Source organism: Aythya marila, assembly GCF_965140915.1.
Source record: "Aythya marila genome assembly, chromosome: 3".
NCBI lineage: Eukaryota > Metazoa > Chordata > Aves > Anseriformes > Anatidae > Aythya > Aythya marila.
Window position 1 is genome coordinate 34,325,166 of NC_139044.1, and position 21,161 is coordinate 34,346,326.

Below are 21,161 nucleotides of genomic sequence, written 5' to 3' on the forward strand. Positions count from 1 at the left end.
TCAGCAAGTAAATTATATGGTCTCTACTGACAAGCATACATCACTTGTATATAGTTTTTGTTTCGTTATTATATGGAGCCTCTGCAGTTAATTAGCCATTTACATATGGCTTTTATCTAAAGCTGCAACAGTATGTAATAGGCACAAAATTTTGGTAGATTGTATTTTTGTTCATTATAATGTCATTTATTATGGTTTGTGTAGTGTACTGTGACTGTGGTGTAAATGCAAATTAACTTTTGGGCACTGTTCCCATCATCTGACTTTTAAACATTTGGAGAGGAATTCATGTAATGTGATTTTGTATGTCTGCAAAGTAAACACCTGTGTCTGAGCTTGACATCCATACTCTCTACTCAAGAAAAAAAGTTCGTTCTGGAGTCAATTCATCTGATCTATTTCATATGCTAATTTGGAGACTAAAATAATTCACTTGAAATGGCCATTTTTCTTCAGTGAGAATAAAGGACATCTAGAAAACCAGACTAATATAAATATTTTTTGAGATGTTTAAAATTGGTCAGACAACTGACACGTTTACATGAGGTGACAAGTCTCTGTAACTGCACGTACTAGAAGATACTGAATTACTCCAGACAGTGACTTAAAAATGTAGCCTAACATAGCTGCTCTGAACCACTTTTGACGGTGTAGTTTCCCTGTCTACTAACTGTGTACAACACATCCTGAACCTCCAATTGATGTCTTAGTTTGATGAAGATATTTTCAGCAGCACTGACTGTTTAAGAAATCACTGCCTCCACCACTGACTTTTTCCAGTCCAAAAATAAATAAATAAATAAATAAATAAATAAATAAGTTTTCTGAGGGCTTTTCATCCAGATCAGTTCTTCTGTTAAGTTCACCATGAAGCTACTTGTATATTTTTGTTAGCAGCATGCAGGAGACAGTATTAGGGGTAAGAAGTGGTGCCAGGAAGTGAAGAGAGTAGTGGTTGCTTAAGCAGTATGTGTAATCACTGCATCAGTTTGTGTACCTAAATTTAAGTGGGTATAAATATTCCTCTTTTATCTGTTGAAGAAGCCGTCACCAATAAACTGGCTAGATATAATATTTTATTTGATAATACTGGATTACTTTTTATCTTTTCTAAACAAATTTTAATAGAAATAATGTACTTTAAGTGTACAAATAATTTGCCAATGCAAATTTAATATGTGATTCCAGGGCAAATTTTGCTTGACTGCAATGCAGGCATTCAGTGAGCAGAGCCTCCTTTTTTCTTAGGTTATGCAAAGATCACAGCATGGATTGTGTACGAAGAAGTCTCTACATGCAGATCAATGAGACGTTTGTAGAAAATAGCAGATATTAGCTATTAGTCAGATGAATACATCTGAAGAATATCTTGACGTTTTTACTCATGTAAAATCTCTCTTAACAATACTGGTTAGGCCATTTCTGTGGGCAATTCCCAAGGAGGAAAAGCCGCAGCAAGGCTTTTCATTTGAAAAGCCTTTATGACAAAGCTTCTTGACATAGCTTTTCTTTCACAGAAGGTGGCTCCACAGCTGTGCTATATCAGGCTTGGCCTTGAACACTGGTTGCTCAGCTCCTAGGTTTGCAAAACCTTTAGGTGTGCTTGGGGCTCTGAAATAAGTAAGATGAGCTAAGAAACAGCATAGAAAGAAGACAATGATAACAATGGTATCAATGGGTTCATCTCCAAAGCGTATCACATTGTCAACTATTAATTTTTTCTCTGTGGAGTGTCATGTCACTGCATACAAATCTAATCTGAGGGGAAGAAGAAATTGTGGTAGTAAAGAAAAAACAGTTTAACATTTTTCAACAGTTTAATTTCTTTAATTCATGTGTTTAGTGATATTGTTCTTATTGCAGCTTTACCAAATTCAGAAAGATGACCCTCCCCTTGCTCGGAACATGCCACCTGTTGCAGGAAAGATACTGTGGGTGAGACAGCTCTTTAGGAGGATAAATGAACCAATCGACTATTTCTATGTAAGTTGATGTGAGGAAAAATTAAGTGTTGTTTGTAACCATGACCTTACTTCAGTAGAGTGACCATACTGTTTCGGTTATGATGTAGTCACTTCTCATATGCTGGGCAACCTCTTTATTTGTATGTGAATTGCTATTTAAAACACACATGCTCCGTAATAACCACTATTGTACATCGAAGATGTAGCGTTTCTTTGACTTATTTCTGAACTAGCGCACCAAGCTGGAAATATGCACTGACTTGATCTGTTTTCACATCACCTGAAGAAATGTCTCACCATTCCAGCCAGCTGTGGATTTCTGCTTCTGTTTATAATGGAGCAGACTAAGGCCTGTAAATAAGACTTACTTATGTTCTGTATTTTAACTGAGTACCCACCCTTCTGTTCCTCTAGCCATGTAGGATTCTCCATGGAGAATCATGTGTGTTTACTAAGCCGTACTAAACCATTAGGAATAGCTTAAGGCATGAATGTGGACTATCTAACATCCTGGAATTGTCAATTGTGTATATTCTGGTACCCAAATCTACTCGAAAGAAAATAGACATAAGTATCGGTACTGATTACAAAAGGAGATTTTTTTTCTTTAAAAACGACATTTTTAGTTACTATTCATTTTTGATTTGAACTGAGCATCCATTTCACTGGTAATTACGTGTGTGTAACACAGTGTAATAAAGTAATTGTGTTATATATTTACTATTAATTACTCTACAAGTTCCTATTGACTTCACTCTCCTATAAACTTGATTAATAAATAATATTTTAAATAATTCTGTAACTGTAATTTTAATAACTTGCATACTGTATAATCAGTAGCTAAACTGAAGAAAAACCCAAATAGGATGTATTTCTTCTGATATGGTATTAATCAGAATGTTCTGTGTTTCACTAGAAAAATTCAAGTATCTTGTCAAGTCCAGAAGGTAAAGCAGTTGTTCGATTATACAACAGAATTGCCTATGTATTGGTGGAATTTGAGGTAGTCTATCATAATGTGTGGATGAAAGAAATTTCACAATTACAGTATCGTAAGTAATTGAATATGTAATTGTCTTCTTCTAACTGTTATTGAATGTTAAGATGATGCAAAACAGATAATTTTTAAGCCTTATTTATCATAAAAATGTGCAAATTAGATCAGGTTATGTTCTAATAAACAGGCCTGATAATGCAAATCTGTGTCTGTCCTTGAAACTTGGTTTTGATGCAGAGGATTGAAGTTTTGGTACAGTGTTTGACAGATAACTAGAAGAAATATACTGAAAAAAATTTAAGGCCCACAGTAGTTCATTTCTGAGTAATTCATATATACCATTTAAGAATTCTTTCTGTTTTCTTTCTGCTGTAAAAATTTATATAGTTACAGTGTAGAGTATCACGTTCCCTTTCAGGACCAGTATTACTTTATTACTAGGAAAAAAAAACTGTTAACGAAGTTCTAGCATTTTAAGATTAAATGGGAGTTGAAGATGATTATTTTGTTTGTTTGCTTTAAATAGATTTTTTAGCTTTAGCTTTAAATCTGCAAGGAGATCCATAAGAACAAAATTGTAATGGTGTCATCAGAGAGTCAACAAAGGTTTTAGTTTAGTGTTTATGCTTTTAATTTAGTTTGGTATTGTTGAAATATCACTATCTAAGCATTCATTTTCTGAACAAATTCCTTAAGATACTGAGCAGCTCTTCTATGTTTTATGTTTCTGGGTCCTTAGAAAATGATGTTGATAATTTTGTAACTCAATCTGAATATATATATATATATATACCAGAAATAATAATACTGGAACTAAGGCTTGTTTGGCTTACGAAGAGAGAGGCTATATGGCAGAAAACAAATATGGTGAAAATCAGTTGTATATTTTCTTTAACTCAAAACAGTATAAAACAATGTTGCAAGTAACCAAAAATGTAATCACTATATAATAACGTTAGAAATCTGTATTCCATGATAAGTTATATAACCAAAACAATAATTTGTCTTAGTTGCTGACATAAAAATATCTTTGCAGCCTTACAAGCTACAGTATTTGTGCGTCATCCTAAAACTGGAAAGTTCCTGGTTAATTTTGATCCTCAAATTCCAGAGACTGTCCGAGAGACCAAATGTATGATAAAGTTGGGCTTGGAAGTACCAGAGCAAGCCAAAAAGATAGTAAAATTAGAAAATAACTTGAAGTCAAACAAGTTGCGTTTAGAGGTAAATTAGAAATCATCATGATTACTTTAACCTTAGAAAAACAATCTTTTTTCTCCCAATGTTATTGATCCTTGTTCTCCTTTACATTTTACTTTTATCAATTATGCGGGTAGATTAAGATGAATCAGATGAAAAATTGTACCTTTTCCTTAGATCATCACCAGTGTTTGGGAATATGTAGATTTACACAAGAATTCAGCAGCTAATGCATCCTCAAGTAGGAGATGTGAAGTATTTGTTTAAAAAACAAAACAAAAACTTGTTAGACAATGTGAATGTTAAAGCTGGGTATAAGGTAGTGTCCTGGTTTCAGTTAGCACAGAATTAATTTTCTTCCTAGTAGCTGGTGGAATGCTGTGTTTTGGCTTAGAATGAGAAGAGTGCTGATAACACCCCGATGCTTTAATTGTTGCAGAGCAGTGCTTATACTAAGCCAAGGACATCTCAGCCTTTGCTCTGTCCTGCCAACGGGCAGGCTGGGGGGTGCAGTAAGAGCTGGGAGGGGACAGACCCAGGACAGGTGACCCAAACTAGCCAAAGGGGTATTCCATACCATCTGACGTCATGCTAAACAATATATAGGGGTGGCTAGCCGGGGGGAGGGGGCGGGACTGCTCGGGGTTAGGCTGGGCATCGGTCAGCGGGTGGTGAGCAATTGCATTGTGCATCACTTGTTTGTACATACTATTATTACTTTCGTATTATCACCATTGTATCATCATTATTATTATTGTTATTATTATTTTTGTTATTTTTTTTCCTGTCTTATTAAACTGTCTTTATCTCAACTCACGGGCTTCACTTTCCATTTCTCTCCCCCGTCCCAGAGAGGGAGGGGGGAGGGTGAGCGAACGGCTGCGTGGTGTTTAGCTGCCGGTCGGGTTAAACCACGACAGTCTTTTTGGCGCCCAACGTGGGGCCCGAAAGGTTGAGATAACGGCAGATCTGATCAGAGTGTGTTAAACTAAAATTGGTGGAAGGATTAGACCTGCTTAATAGTCACTTGTCATGATGCTGATTGCTTTAATCACAACTCTGCTGCGCCTGTTTTCCAAATTGAGTATTATAGTACATTATTTTCCGTATTTGCTCTCTGTAGTGTTGTTTCTCCTCTCCGGGCCCTGGTTTCAGACCATTATGGTACTAAGTGTTATAGCAATGGCTTATGAGACGATAAGATATCTGGTCATGACTCTAACTTGGTATTTATACTCAGTAACATCGTGGACTCTGTACTTTGGAAACAGCATCTTGGGAACTATTAGCAATTATACCTATTGTTTTTCTCCATTAGAGAGTCAATCTGTGGAGGGGAAAGGGGAGGATATTTTTCCTTACTTGCTTACTCTCCCTTTCTCCTTCACCACCCCTGTATCCTCCTGGGTCACTCTGCCTTCCTCCTTCACCACCCTCTTATCCCCTGAGCTTGTCACAATAGCTCTCCAAGATATTGAATATTTCTGGAATACTCAGAATACCATAGTCTTGTTGTTCTGCCTCATGAATGCACTTCAGATTCTGCTTAAAGTTAAACAACTACTTATGAAGCTCATCCGGAGATCTGCCCGGAGGCAATATAGTTGTGGGTGGCAGGGAGTATGGGTGGATATGGGCAGGCATCTAGAGCAGTTGGCACCCCCAGTGTGTTGGAAATTCACCCCTGAACAATGGCAAAATCCTCAAAAACTGGCAGAATGCTTGAAAAAAAGGTGTAATGATTCTGGCAGTTCCAAAGTAACACAAATCATTGTAACGTGCTGGGGCCTGGCTCATGCCTATCGAGCTGCCATTGATACTGCTGTCAACTTAGTGACAGACCCTGCGGCCACTCCAAACCCTGTGACAGATCCAACGGCCACTGTGACCCCTACGGTGGATTCTGCAGCCGCTCCAGTCCCAGCTCCTGCAGCCGCTCCAGTCCCAGCTCCTGCAGCCGCTCCAGTCCCAGCTCCTGCAGCCGCTCCAGCTCCAGCTCCTGCAGCCGCTCCAGTCCCAGCTCCTGCAGCCGCTCCAGTCCCAGCTCCTGCAGCTGCTCCAGTCCCAGTTCCTGCAGTCGCTCCAGTTCCAGCTCCGGCCGCTACTCCAGTCCCAGTTCCTGCAACTGCTCCAGTCCCAGCTCCTGAAGCTGCTCCAACTTCCAGCAGACAGTCCTTCAAACACAGAAACGAGGAAGATTCTGACCAGGATTAGGGGGGCCCTGCCTCCAGCCAGGGGGAGGAAAGGGACAATCGAGTTTATTGGACTGTGTGGATTCGATGGCCTGGCACATCACGCGCACAGAAGTATAAGGCTTTAGTAGACACCGGTGCACAATGTACTATAATGCCATCGAGCTATAAAGGACCAGAGCCCATCTATATTTGTGGAGTGACAGGGGGATCTCAGCAGTTGACTGTATTGGAGGCTGAAGTGAGTCTGACTGGGAATGAGTGGGAAAAGCACCGCATTGTGACTGGTCCGGATGCTCCATGTATCCTTGGCATAGACTATCTTAGAAGAGGATACTGCAAGGACCCAAAAGGGTTCCGGTGGGCTTTTGGTATTGCTGCCTTAGAGACAGAGGGCATTAAACAATTATCTACCTTGCCTGGTCTCTCAGAGGACTCCTCTGTTGTGGGGCTGCTGAGGGTCGAAGAACAGCAAGTGCCAATTGCTACCACAACTGTGCACCGGCGGCAATATCGCACCAACCGAGACTCCCTGATTCCCATCCATAAGCTAATTCGTCAATTGGAGAGCCAAGGAGTGATCAGCAAGACTCATTCACCTTTCAATAGTCCCATATGGCCAGTGCGAAAGTCTAATGGCGAGTGGAGACTAACAGTGGACTATCGCGGCCTGAACGAAGTCACGCCACCACTGAGTGCTGCAGTGCCGGACATGCTGGAACTTCAGTATGAACTTGAATCGAAGGCAGCCAAGTGGTACGCCACAATTGATATCGCTAATGCATTTTTCTCCATCCCTCTAGCAGCAGAGTGCAGGCCACAATTTGCCTTCACTTGGAGGGGAGTCCAATATACTTGGAATAGGCTGCCCCAGGGGTGGAAACACAGCCCTACCATTTGCCATGGGCTGATCCAGTCTGCACTAGAGCAGGGGGAAGCTCCTGAACACCTGCAGTACATCGATGACATTATTGTGTGGGGTGACACAGCAGAGGAAGTTTTCGAGAAAGGGAAGAAAATAGCCCAAATCCTTCTGAAAGCCGGTTTTGCCATAAAACAAAATAAAGTCAAAGGACCTGCACGGGAGATCCAGTTTTTAGGAATAAAATGGCAAGATGGACGTCGTCAAATCCCAATGGATGTGATCAACAAAATAACAGCTATGTCTCCACCAACTAACAAAAAAGAAACACAGACTTTCCTAGGTGTTGTGGGGTTTTGGAGAATGCACATCCCAAATTACAGTCTGATTGTAAACCCACTCTACCAAGTAACTCGTAAGAAGAATGAGTTTGAATGGGGCCCTGAACAACGACAAGCCTTTGAACAAATCAAGCAGGAAATAGTCCATGCAGTAGCCCTTGGGCCAGTTCGAACAGGACCAGATGTAAAGAATGTGCTCTACACTGCAGCCGGGGAGAACGGCCCCACCTGGAGCCTCTGGCAGAAAGAACCTGGGGAAACTCGAGGTCGGCCTCTGGGGTTTTGGAGTCGGGGATACAGAGGATCTGAGGCCCGCTATACTCCAACTGAAAAGGAGATATTGGCAGCATATGAAGGAGTTCGATCTGCTTCGGAGGTGGTCGGTACTGAAGCGCAGCTCCTCCTAGCACCCCGATTACCGGTACTAGGCTGGATGTTCAAGGGAAGGGTCCCCTCTACGCATCATGCAACTGATGCTACATGGAGCAAGTGGGTTGCACTGATTACTCAGCGGGCTCGAATAGGAAACCCCAGTCGCCCAGGAATATTGGAAGTGATCATGGACTGGCCAGAAGGCAAATACCTTGGGATATCATCAGAGGAGGAGGTGGGTCGTGCTGAAGAAGCCCCACTGTACAACCAGTTGCCAGAGAATGAAAAGAAATATGCCCTGTTCACTGATGGGTCCTGTCGTATTGTGGGGAAGCATCGGAGATGGAAGGCTGCTGTATGGAGTCCTACGCGACGAGTTGCAGAAGCTGCTGAGGGAGAAGGTGAATCGAGTCAGTTTGCAGAAGTGAAAGCCATTCAGCTGGCTTTAGACATTGCTGAACGAGAAAAATGGCCAGTTCTCTATCTCTACACCGATTCATGGATGGTAGCAAATGCCCTGTGGGGATGGTTACAGCAATGGAAGCAAAACAACTGGCAGCGTAGGGGCAAACCTATCTGGGCTGCTGCATTGTGGCAAGATATTGCTGCTCGGGTAGAGAACCTGGCTGTGAAAGTACGCCACGTAGATGCTCATGTGCCCAAGAATCGGGCTACTGAAGAACATCAAAACAACCAGCAGGTGGATCAGGCTGCTAAGATTGAAGTAGCTCAGGTGGACCTGGATTGGCAGCATAAAGGTGAATTATTTATAGCCCGATGGGCCCATGACACCTCAGGCCATCAAGGTAGAGATGCAACATACAGATGGGCTCGTGATCGAGGGGTGGACTTGACCATGGACGCTATAGCACAGGTTATTCATGACTGTGAAACATGTGCTGCAATCAAGCAAGCCAAACGGTCAAAGCCTCTTTGGTATGGAGGACGATGGCTGAAATATAAATATGGAGAGGCCTGGCAGATTGATTACATCACACTCCCTCAAACTCGCAATGGCAAGCGCCACGTACTTACAATGGTGGAAGCAACCACCGGATGGCTGGAAACATATCCTGTGCCTCATGCTACCGCCCGGAACACCATCCTGGGCCTTGAAAAGCAAGTCCTATGGCGACATGGCACCCCAGAAAGAATAGAATCAGACAATGGGACTCACTTCCGAAACAACCTTATAGACACTTGGGCCAAAGAACATGGTATTGAATGGGTGTATCACATCCCCTATCATGCACCAGCCTCCGGGAAAGTTGAACGATACAATGGCCTGTTAAAGACTACCTTGAAAGCAATGGGCGCTGGGACGTTCAAAAACTGGGATACGCATTTGGCAAAGGCCACCTGGTTAGTCAATACTAGGGGATCTACCAACCGAGCTGGACCTGCCCAATCAAACCTGTTACGTACTGTAGATGGGGATAAAGTTCCTGTAGTGCATGTAAAAAATATGCTGGGTAAAACAGTCTGGGCTACTCCTGCCTCAGGAAAAGGCAAACCTATTCGTGGAATTGTTTTCGCTCAGGGACCTGGATATACTTGGTGGGTGATGCAAAAGAACGGAGAGGTCCGGTGTGTACCTCAAGGAGATTTAATACTGGGTGAGAATAGCCCATGAACTGAATTGCACCATGTTAAATAGTATATTATACTGTATGTTATCACTACCATGATTACTATAGGTGACTAATTAGAATGTATGGAAAAGAGTGTAACCTGAGCATGACATAAATGGTATGGAATAAGGGGTGGATAGATGTCCTGGTTTCAGTTAGCACAGAATTAATTTTCTTCCTAGTAGCTGGTGGAATGCTGTGTTTTGGCTTAGAATGAGAAGAGTGCTGATAACACCCCGATGCTTTAATTGTTGCAGAGCAGTGCTTATACTAAGCCAAGGACATCTCAGCCTTTGCTCTGTCCTGCCAACGGGCAGGCTGGGGGGTGCAGTAAGAGCTGGGAGGGGACAGACCCAGGACAGGTGACCCAAACTAGCCAAAGGGGTATTCCATACCATCTGACGTCATGCTAAACAATATATAGGGGTGGCTAGCCGGGGGGAGGGGGCGGGACTGCTCGGGGTTAGGCTGGGCATCGGTCAGCGGGTGGTGAGCAATTGCATTGTGCATCACTTGTTTGTACATACTATTATTACTTTCGTATTATCACCATTGTATCATCATTATTATTATTGTTATTATTATTTTTGTTATTTTTTTTCCTGTCTTATTAAACTGTCTTTATCTCAACTCACGGGCTTCACTTTCCATTTCTCTCCCCCGTCCCAGAGAGGGAGGGGGGAGGGTGAGCGAACGGCTGCGTGGTGTTTAGCTGCCGGTCGGGTTAAACCACGACAGGTAGTTTAAGGTAAGTTTGTAGAATGGGGACATAGAGATTCTCATTTTACAAACCTGTAGTAACTGTAGTGTGTGCTATTCCATACTTAAAGTAGAAGCATTTATATTTCTCATACCTTGTGGTGTGTTAAATGTGTTCTGGTACTGAAACAATTAAAGCCATCCAAAATACATTCACTCTTTGAAAATCAGTAAAGAGTAGTTTTACATTGCTTCTGAGAAGTAAAGATTGGAATTCCTTATTTGGAAGATATGGTGAGCCACAAAAACATCAAGAACTTCACAGACTGTGCCAGAGAAGTCAGATTTCTGTTATCTGTTGTACCATTTGCCACAGATTTTTCAAGAAGCTTGTATTTTAGGGGTTAGGTATACTGTGTAAGATTTTGAGTGGATTCTTTCTGGTTTTGTTGTTGTTGTTTGTTTGTTTGTTTTTGTATGTGTATGTATATAAGACAAAAGACAAGAGGTTATTTTGAAACTGAGTTTATACATGATTTGAATTATCTAAAGCATTTAATAGTTTCAAGAGGGTATGGTCACTCTAGCCCAAGCTGCCTTGAGCTCTAGGGAAAGGCCATACTTTTTTGCCTATGGACTGGAAATGTGCTGTATGAAGGCTGCTTTTATTCTTAGTGGGTAGCATGATAAATCTATTACCTTCCAGGAATGGTGTACATAGGTATGTAATATCTGTAAAATACTACATGTTTTTCAAAAGTAGTTCTGTACTGTGTTTTTGGTTTTGTGATGATTTTTTTTTTTTTTTTTTATGTAGTAGTATGTTTGCATCAGTAAAGAAAGCACATAAGATACTCTTCTTGATATTACCCCTTCCTATTAATTAACAGGGTCTTCTTCAATGCTATGAAGATTTGTGTCAAGAAACACGAACCATTTTTCTAAATCTAATGGCACCAAAAATGCAGAAGGTTGGTATTGCTAAATGCACTTCAATACACTTCAGAAGGAATGTGGGTAATTTAATAATAGTTTATAATTTTAAAACACTTAATGGATCTGTACGTTATGGACTTAATGAGTTTTACTAATACCTTTAAGACCAAACATTTGCTCTTTGTATCCCACATATAACGCTCAAATAATGTGTATCAGAGTAGAATAATCTTAACGTCTTTGAGATATAAACCCAGTGGAACAAAGAATATGGACTTTGTGGGTGTATTTATCTACACAAGTCTCTACCTTTGATATGGAAGTAAATTATCACTTCTCTCAGTTTATAGGTTTTCACAGGAAATTGCATATTTAATTTAGCTCAAATACTAAAAGATACTATCCAAAAGAGCAGGAAGAGGAAGATCTTTGCTGAGTTTACAGTTATGGCTGTAGCATGCCCTACCCCTTCTCATCCAGTATTGCGTAAATTTCCTTGACATTTTTCTTGAAAATTTAAAAACTTCCTTACAAAACTTATACAACTCTTTCTCTCATCAATGACATCAGTGATTCTAATAACAATGGTATTTGTTTTAAATTACATTTCTATATATATATTTTTCTTTTTAATCTATGAAATAAATGTTTTTATGCTTAGATGGAAGCTGTGTTGAGGCAAGGACTTACCATGTTGACTTGGTCATCTGTGACACTGGACAGTTTCTTTCAAGAATCTGATGAAGTTCTGAATATGTTTAAACAGTTTTTGAAAAAGGTATAGTTTTGATGACTACTTAAATGCTAGTTTAGAAAAATTGCTCCAAGTAAACTGCTCTTCATATTGCAAATCAATCTGGGTTTACTTCTTGAAATATGTAGAAATTTTGCTTGCTTTTTCAAGTATCTGTTTTGTTTGTATGTTTGTTTTGTTTTGTTTTGTTTTGTTTTTCTTAGGAATGATGTACTTGGTGATTCTCTCCAATGAGTACCCTCATATGTTTGATCTTTGCTTCTGCTCTTGCAGTACAATATATTTCTGCCTGTTGTCCTCTTATTCTGTGACTATCACTCTGCCATGAGTGCAGTTGCCCAGAAGATACCTCCATGCAAATGTTATCCACTGGAGAAATTTTTAATGTTAACTGTATTCATAGCAGACATGCTGTGAAATTGTCTTCTGCTTGTACAGTCCACAAAATGATGAAGGGAAGCAAGTTTTTTCCCTCACATTTCTCTGCATGTTCACTGAGTCTGTGCTTTTTTCCTGTTGTAGTGATTGACACAGTTTAAGTTCCTCTGATTACATTAACATGCTTGAGGAACTGTAGTGGTGGTTCTCAAGCTCCTACTTCTCTGTGATATTCAGATCGTATTTCTTGCCTGATTATTTAACTGTATACTTACGATCTTTCTTACTTATATTATAAACATTGTTTTCTGTGGTAGAAAATTTCTGGTGAGTGTATCCAATTTGCTTTTTGTATGGCAGAAAAGCAATTGAAATCTTGTGCTTGGTTTGCTAAAGCTGGAAAAATGATTGATTGTGTAAGAAATTAATGATTGTGAGCCTGAGAATATCTGAAATAACCAGGTATTTTGTAGATACTCTCTATTTTCCTTAAATATGTAGGTTGTATATATTTCACATTTTTTTAGCCATCCCATATCAAAACAAAAAGATGTAAACTTGGTTAGACCTTTGTTTTCTGTGGATGGAGTATGGCAAACAAATAGAGAAAATGTGTTATAAAGCAAAGACTTGTGTGATATGCTGAAAAACAAGAGGGTATTACAGATATTGAATCTTTCAGTTAAAAAGTTAAAAATTGGACAGAAATCAGTTTTATTTGAAATCTGCCATGACAACTGAATCCTAAAAATGTTGTAAGTTGGAATCAAAAGCCTAGTGAAAAGCTATGTTGACTACAAGCTGGAGAAGCTTGTGGCCCCCTTGTCTTAAAACTGGAATCATGGCCAGCAAGATCATGAAAAAGAAGCTAATCATCCTATATTAGCATAGCTTGTTTGCTCTTGATCTAGTAGCCATGTAGGCTGTATAATTCCCATGGTTTGGGATGTAACTAACTGCTATTGCCTGTCTGCCTAAAACTGTTGTTAAAATCGCAAGGGTGCTTCAGGAATCTTTTCTTTATCGTGGCCACAAATTTCTCTGTAAGTCAAGCACAGGTAGCGTCATGGAGCAAAAGTTCTCATCTATTCCAGAAATTCCTGAACTTTAAGGACAGAAGAAAAACAAATTTAAAGAAGCTACTTTTAAGTCTCAGAGCCACTTTCTAATGATGTTCTTAGGGCACAGAAGGTAGTTCTTGGCATATTTGCTTATTAATCTACTCTCCAAAACTGACCAGCTCAAAGAGCTGTCAATGGAAACTCATGCAGAAATTAAATCATTGCTGTTATGCTGCAGAAGTAGTCTTAGCTTATCCTGTCTGAAGACAAATTTCAAAATATGATGCTGATAACTAGGAATCTGTGAGGAAATAGGTGGAAACATGCTTTCTCTAAAGATTTCACTTTCTCTGGGATTCATTTGTCTGATTCCCAACATAGAACCAGCAGATCTTATAAATTACAAGATTTTGTTTTTAATGAACTGTCTCAAATGAAACTGTGTACAGTATAATCCTTTTAAAACTGTGTTATCAAAGTGTGTAGGATTTAAATACATACACTCCTAGCAACCTAGTTTTGTTTTCTATGGCAATAGTAAACATATTTCCAGACTTATCTATCTGTTCTTTTTCATATTTCAGAATGTCTGCAGTGAACATGTTAACAAAGGCTGAACTTTTTTGTTGGGTACACATCTCCCTAAATTCTATCTGTACAAAATAGAGGATAATTCACAGTAAACACGACAATATTTAGCCACTGTAAATATTACCTAAGTTAACATAATTCAAGACATTGTTTTGCTTCCTTTTTTTGTCTGCTTCTGTCATCTTAATGTCTTGTGTGCTGATCCTTTTTCCTCCATTTTTTGTTGTTGCTTGTTTGTTTTTCTGTTACGATTCACTTTTTCAGAGGATTTTCTATAGTATAAAGCTTTTACGCTTTCACTGGGTAGAGACTGATTTTTCTTCTCTCTGCAAGACATTATATGTTAGAAGTCTCTAAAAGAATAGATTCTGCTTTACACAAATATATGGAGTTAATATGATTTTCTCTTTCTAGGTAAATGATTTAAGTGAAGTCCGAATTGATTTAATATTAAAGGAAATATCAAATACTCTTTTAATTGCCTTACCGGTAGATGGTCCTATCAAAGTAGAGGATATGTTGACACGGAATGAGGTATGTGCTGCTTTACATCCTTTAACTAGAATTCTTGAATGTGTTACAAGCAACCTCTTAGTACATTGATATAAATCTAAAAAAGAATTAATCTCACTGAAGGAATTCAAAAGACATTCATTTTGATTAACATATTTTGGGTAAAATATTTTGTGTTTAAATTGGCACTTAGGCATTTGAGGTACTTAAACTGTAGTATTTCAAACATATATTTATTTATTTAGCTGTTTTATAATCATATTAGATTTTTTTGCATGAAGATACTTGGGCATATACAGTCTTCTTTCATATTTTTTTTTTCTTAAACCTTTTTAAAGAAGAAGGTTAAAAAAGAAAACTTCCAAAAAGTATATTTGAGAATTTGAAAGTTTCCTCAACTTCAAATGAAATTAAATGTATTTTTTGCTTTATTTTATTATTTTTAAACTGAGTACAAGTAAATACATTCATTAAGGGTAGTTGAAGGACTTAATTTGGATAACTTCAGATTCAGATGATTACCTTCCTTCTGGACTTTAAAAATTTCATTGCATTTTGAAAATGGAAAAACAAACAAACATGAAAATATAATGTAATGTGTAATGGAACAGGAAATCCAGCAAATCTTAAAAACAGCAAAAAGATTTTGGTTTTGGTTTCCCAGTTTTCTTTTCAAAGAAAACTCCTTCAAACAGTCTCCATCTGAAGGATGGTATTCAGGTAAATTACTTGGTTCTCCGTGAAAGGGCAAGGTGATAAGATCATTAGTCGTACTAAGATGATTCCTTTTTATTTTTACTTAACAGACTTTCACTAAAGAATGTGCTGAGTTACTGAATCACAAAAGTATGCATATTGAAGATGCTGTTCAAGACTTAATATCTGTATTTGAAAATAATTATGAAATTAAACATTCTGAGAAAGCATCAAAAAAGCACACATCACCAGGTAGATAATTATAATTTAAATGGAAATTTCTGTCCCTATTTCTCTAGACTTAACTAGTACATATCAAAATTGAATTGTTTTAGCTAATTGCTGGAGCTAGCAATATCATTTTGAGTGTAAAGATGTCTGTAGCATGCTTCAAAGCAGAATATATCTCAGTTAACAAAAATGCATTCATTATTATTTTTTAATTTACAGTAAAAGAAAAACATGTATTGTTTGGAAATATTGAAGATGAGAGAGAAAATAATACTGGAGCTCCTCACTGTGATGATAGCAAAGGCAATGACAAAGAGGATGAGTTTAAAAAGGTATTTTGTGATCAGAAGGGAAACTTTTTTATTCTTTTTAGCTTTTTATATCCTCTCCGTGCAGCTTTTACTTCTTTACTCAAAAGCTGTTTTCCTCCCTGTCTCCCCTTGTGTTTCTCGTGTAGCTTTACAGCATAAATTTCTTCAGACTATTATGCTTGACGAATACACTTTGAAATAATCTTCATGTTCCTGTATGAATAAAACACTAAATAATGTTGTGGGTTTTATTGCTTGTTTTTTTTTTTATTTTTTTTATTTATTTTTTTTTTATTACAGAAATGTAAAGAGGTAGTTGCCTATTTCAGTCACCAGCTGCTAGATAGCCTCCAGAAAGCCACCCGTCTGTCTTTGGATAGTCTTAAAAAAAGAATACTTGTTTCAAAGTGAGTTGCAAATGGAAGATTTCTTCTATAGTATTACCAAAACAGTAATTATGTCTGTGTTAACATGATAATGCACTTATATTCATGTGGGGTGCATGTGTCATTAGTCATAGAGTTCCAGACCTTTTTTAGCTCAAGCAGAACCAGGAGAGTGCTCACTCTTTGTTGCAAGTGATGCCTTGGGCCCACACTTTCCTTTTATTCTTTACATCTTTACGTTGTTAGTTATATTCTATGCACTTTCTTTTGTGCAGAAAATGAAAGGTTTTTTTTTTCTACTTCTTTACCCTCAGCCTGTACCCTTTTACTTTTATTCTTATGTATTTCCCTTGGCATTACTTTCAAGATGTAAGTACAATTTATTGTTTGATGTGAATGATTAGAACTTAAGTGACTATTCTAGGTCATACGTGGCAGCATGCCAATATATTTGCCTTACTTCAGATTATTTGTGTAAACATGGCTGTTCACTCAGAATTGTTTCTCATGGGTTAAAGATCATTCAGGTATCGCTATTAATTTTATCTGATAACATCAAGATCCATACAGTTGTACCATTTTCTTCTATTCGTTCAGTTGTATCATTGTTTTCAGTATAATTTCAATAGATTGTTCTCTGCTGGATGAGGCATATACTTCAGAGACAGAATTTCTTCCATATAGTACATTGCATATAAAAAAGCTGTCCTACTTAGAATCCTATTAAGAATTTATTTTAAGCAGGTAAAGTTGACAATGTTTTGTTTTTAATATATGTGGAAGCTTGTGTTACTGTTTTGTTTTGTTATTTATTTATTTATTTTCTGGGGACATCTCTCATACAAAATGTTTTAAAAACATGGTCTTTTTTGGTTGTGTCCTTAACAGTTGTAATGATTAAATATCTTTTTCCTCTATTTTTGACTACAGTGTTTGCTATTGACTATGGTATTTACATTTGTTGAATGCTGCCTTTTTTGGTCTCTTTGTCATGACATAGCAACCAGAAATTGTATGTCACACTTTGTCTTTAGTGGACTCATTTTTATTTTGTCTATCATTTTGTACCAGCTTATCATCTTTGAAACTGTTCTGTTCAGTTGAACATTTACCTAAAATGTAATGAGGCAACTCTTACCCTTAATAGGTTGTTACATGAAATGGCCAATAAAACCTTTTTATGCCCTACTCATAACACTGGCAGAGTTCCATCATTCTTAAATTTGGAGATTAAAATCCCAAGTCGGAAAATACTCTAGATACAAAATTCCAAATTCAGTGCCTAGATCCAAAATAACCTTTGTCTGAGTGATGAAGTTCTGGCTATTGTTTTTACCCTTAAAACATAAAACTTCTGGAAGCTTTGTCAAATAGCTGGTACACTGATGTGAAAATTCTTCATGAAGGTTTCTCCATAGAAGGTACCTCAAACTGATGTTTCTAAGGTAATTTGAATGTGTTTCATGGTGAAGTACTTATGACATGTTTCAAAATTATTTTCAGCAAAACTACATTTGGGAGAACAATGTTTTCTGCTCACCCAAGCAAATCTGAAGAGATTGTGTCTTTTCTAAAAGCAGAAGTACACCTTGCAATTCCTAATGTGGTAAGTTATGTGTCATACAGATATGGTAAAATACACTATATTATGGTTATGTCTGCATTTGCCCAAGCACAGAATGCGGGCACTGTACTACTGCACCAGCACCCATTCAGGAAAACAGTTGCTCAGGCTCTTTAGTGCACTGGCAGTACAGATGAAATTTGCTAACATTACTAATGTTCCTTGTTTTTGTCTTAGTAATACTTGCAGAATCTGGCCTTTTATTGTTCTTGTGTATTTCAGAAAGTATATTGCAATCTATTCATCAGTGGTCTTTGTAGAATGTTCACCAATCTCCTTCACTTGTAGTGATTGAATTGTTGGTATAAATTTTTCATGGTTTCTGTATATTTATTTTAGCTGTTTTGTTCTTTGCATTTTTAAATCCTTTGTTGAGTAAAAATAATGAACATTATTTTTGTTCAGTTTGGTTTTAGTCACCTCAATAGGAAGTAAGATGACCTGAAAGAGGAAAACTCAACAAAAAATTAGAAGATTAAAAAGCAAGGAGTCAGCTGTGGATTTCTTTGTGCAGAGAACAAAAAGGCAACAAGATTGCAAAGAATTAATAGATGCATTTGTTTGCCTGCTGTACAGTAAGATAATTTTGTCAGCAATACGTATGTTGTTTTATTTTTTATGTGAGAAGATAATACTATCCAATTGTCTTACAAAAATTTAGTTTTACATTTGTGAAATGATAATGGAATAGAGGTTCTGTTCTAAGGTGATATTCCTTAGTTTGAACACAGTATCAATGTCAGACATTCTAATATACTTCACACTGTGTACACATTTACAAGGTCTGCAAAAGTGTGGAATTTTTACCTTATGAATATTTGCATAATGCTTCAGGCTTTGTCCTCTGCAAAGGGAAATGTACCTATCTTTCCTTCAACTCCTCTGAAATTCTTGGTTGATCCAGGGTAGCAATCAAGTAATGTTGGGTAAAACATACTGCTTTATGTTAACAAATAGGATTTTACAAGTTCCTTGCTTTTATGCATACAACTGTATGCATAAAATCTGTAAACTCAATCTGTAAAATTGATTTATAAAACATAAGAGTCACTTTTTAGTGTTTTTTTATCCAAGTTCTTTGTTCTGATGTTTAAAAACAAATGCTGTTTTTCTGTACTTTCCTGGATCACTCTCAGGTAGGTTCTTCCTCCTGGTAAGCATCCTGGAGGAACAGATGTTTGCATTTCCTCCACCTTATCCTATGTGGAATTCTTATCAGACAAGGACAGGATAAAGCTACAATTAACATTATTCTGACAATGCAGCTGTTTGTTCTGTGTTTGGGACTTTCTGTTTGTGTGCTACTAAATAAAAGTGGCTAAAGGCTGTTTTTTGACCTCAAAGTCAACTGACCTGAAATTTGTATTTGCATTTATTACTGTAAATACAACTGTTTGTATTTACAGTGGTAAATGCTTTTTCTCCTGAATCCAAGAGTTTGCATTCAAACTGGGTGTTAGGTTCAGCATTCATCATGTTTTATTCTCCGAATTGTGCCTGAATTTTGTCTGCTAGAATGCTATTTTGCATCACTTCAAACTATGCTAGGGAGCATAATAGCATTTATACATCATGGACAGCGTGGTTTGACCCTGTTCTGTTAGCTTGTTGTTTTTGTTCCAGATCAAGAATCCTCTTTTTACTCTGGTAAATGATAATGAATTCTCTACCCCTTCTGGCTTGTTACAAAATCCTTACCAAATATAGAATTTGAGGTCTTTAGGGCTACTGCATGGAGTTTCATTTATTTACTAAACACTGTGCTCTTGCAGAAGTTTGAAGTGCTGCTACTTTGGGGAGAAAAAATAAATATTTATTCAACTAGAACCTTCGGCACTTTGATCTAGATGACAGTTGCTTGTCTTATGTCCCATGGCATGAATGCATGAATAGATAAGCACTTAGAAGGTATATACTTGTAAATCTTCTTTGAAATGAGCTGTCCATATGTACTTTCATGACGAATACTCTCACAGTATTTACAATCCAGAGGTTAAGAGTAACAGAGAAGAGGAACTTGGCCTAACGTTTTTGATGCTTTGTGATTCTAGAATGTGGGAAATAAGGCTTGTAGTGTATTCCCTAGACTGTAAAAAAGTATTTGAAAAATGCTGTTAAAAATATTTTAGGAATTGTAAAAACAACTGTAAAAAAAGAACACAAAAACACACTACTAATACTTTCATGTCAGCTTGCCTACAATGTAAGTGTACAAATAGGTCAGTACAGTATATTTCATTTCTTTAGAGGCAATTCTGAGGGAGGCAAACTCTTAGTTACATTTTTCTCTTCTGGGGCATGCTCTCTATATTCACTATTAGAGTAAAACTGAAGTCTTGGAAAATGACAGTCACCTGCATTTGTTTCAACAATATTTCAACTATTTTGAATAGGTAATGGTTCCCAGTTTAGATGATATACAGCAAGCCATAAATCGTATGATTCAACTGATACTGGACGTAAGTCGTGGAGTTGCTCAGTGGGGACAAAGGCATTTGCAAAAATCTAATTTAAAAGCAGAACTAGACACACAGCAAGTATCTTCAGCAGGTTTTGGATTATCAAGAAAATTAACCAAAAAGGGGGAAAGTAAGTTTTTTTTTTTTTTTTAACTTACTTTAAACTTTGGATTTTAATAAAAATGCCATATATAAATATTTATGAATATATTTACTTTGTTTCAAAGAAGCCAACTGTGGATTCTTTTGAACTAATATGTTGTTCTTTTTTTTTTTTTTTTTAAATTAACTATATTTTTCAGAAATAGCTTTTCTGGTTTATGTAAGTATTAGAACCTTTAGAAACAATAATCAAAATTTTCTTTTTGAAAAATTGCTAAATTATGAATCTCCTATTTAATTGAGGCAAAGTAAACTCCTTAGGTCATCTTTTTTACTTACTTGTTATGTTATAGTTTTAGCCGTAAACAATTATGTAGACTAAATGTCATTGAAACATTGAGATAGAAAGAGTACAGTATAATCTGTATAGTATAGATTTCAGTGACAACGTTTATTTTCTGTCTGTATTCCCAAAATGGATTATAAAACGATTGAAGTGTTTGTTCATGTGAATATTCTCAATGTAGATAGACCTGCAGGCATTCTAGTCACATACTTTTTTTCCCTAATATTATTTTTATGCAGAAATTTCTGTTTCTACGATTAGATGTCCATGCTGTTTCTATGGTTAGATGTCCATATGAAGCAAGCACCCACTGAAACAACCAACCAAAGAAAAACAACAAACTTTTACTGTCAGGTCCTCTTTGTGATCTACACTGCAGTAACATCTTTGTTGTGATTCCTTTGGGAAATATTTAGTATCTTGGAAATTTTTTCTCTCGTAGTCCAGAGTTGGGATTTATAATCATTTGAAGCACAGACATAGAAAAATAATCTCTTAAGCAGGGTGACAGAAAA

At 37.3% G+C, this 21,161-nt stretch overlaps 1 protein-coding gene across 1 annotated transcript in view; it reads left to right on the plus strand.

Moving 5' to 3' along the window:
* DNAH8 (dynein axonemal heavy chain 8) overlaps positions 1-21,161 on the plus strand; it is a gene marked incomplete at both ends in the record, with an annotated part of 131,818 nt that overhangs the window by 14,671 nt on the left and 95,986 nt on the right. The window contains 11 exons of the mRNA XM_082758173.1: positions 1,864-1,983; positions 2,881-3,016; positions 3,998-4,185; positions 11,149-11,229; positions 11,856-11,972; positions 14,393-14,512; positions 15,298-15,439; positions 15,638-15,750; positions 16,030-16,136; positions 17,619-17,721; positions 20,133-20,328. Of these exons, the coding sequence (XP_082614299.1) occupies positions 1,864-1,983; positions 2,881-3,016; positions 3,998-4,185; positions 11,149-11,229; positions 11,856-11,972; positions 14,393-14,512; positions 15,298-15,439; positions 15,638-15,750; positions 16,030-16,136; positions 17,619-17,721; positions 20,133-20,328 (1,423 nt within the window). The remainder of the gene's footprint in view (positions 1-1,863; positions 1,984-2,880; positions 3,017-3,997; positions 4,186-11,148; positions 11,230-11,855; positions 11,973-14,392; positions 14,513-15,297; positions 15,440-15,637; positions 15,751-16,029; positions 16,137-17,618; positions 17,722-20,132; positions 20,329-21,161) is intronic.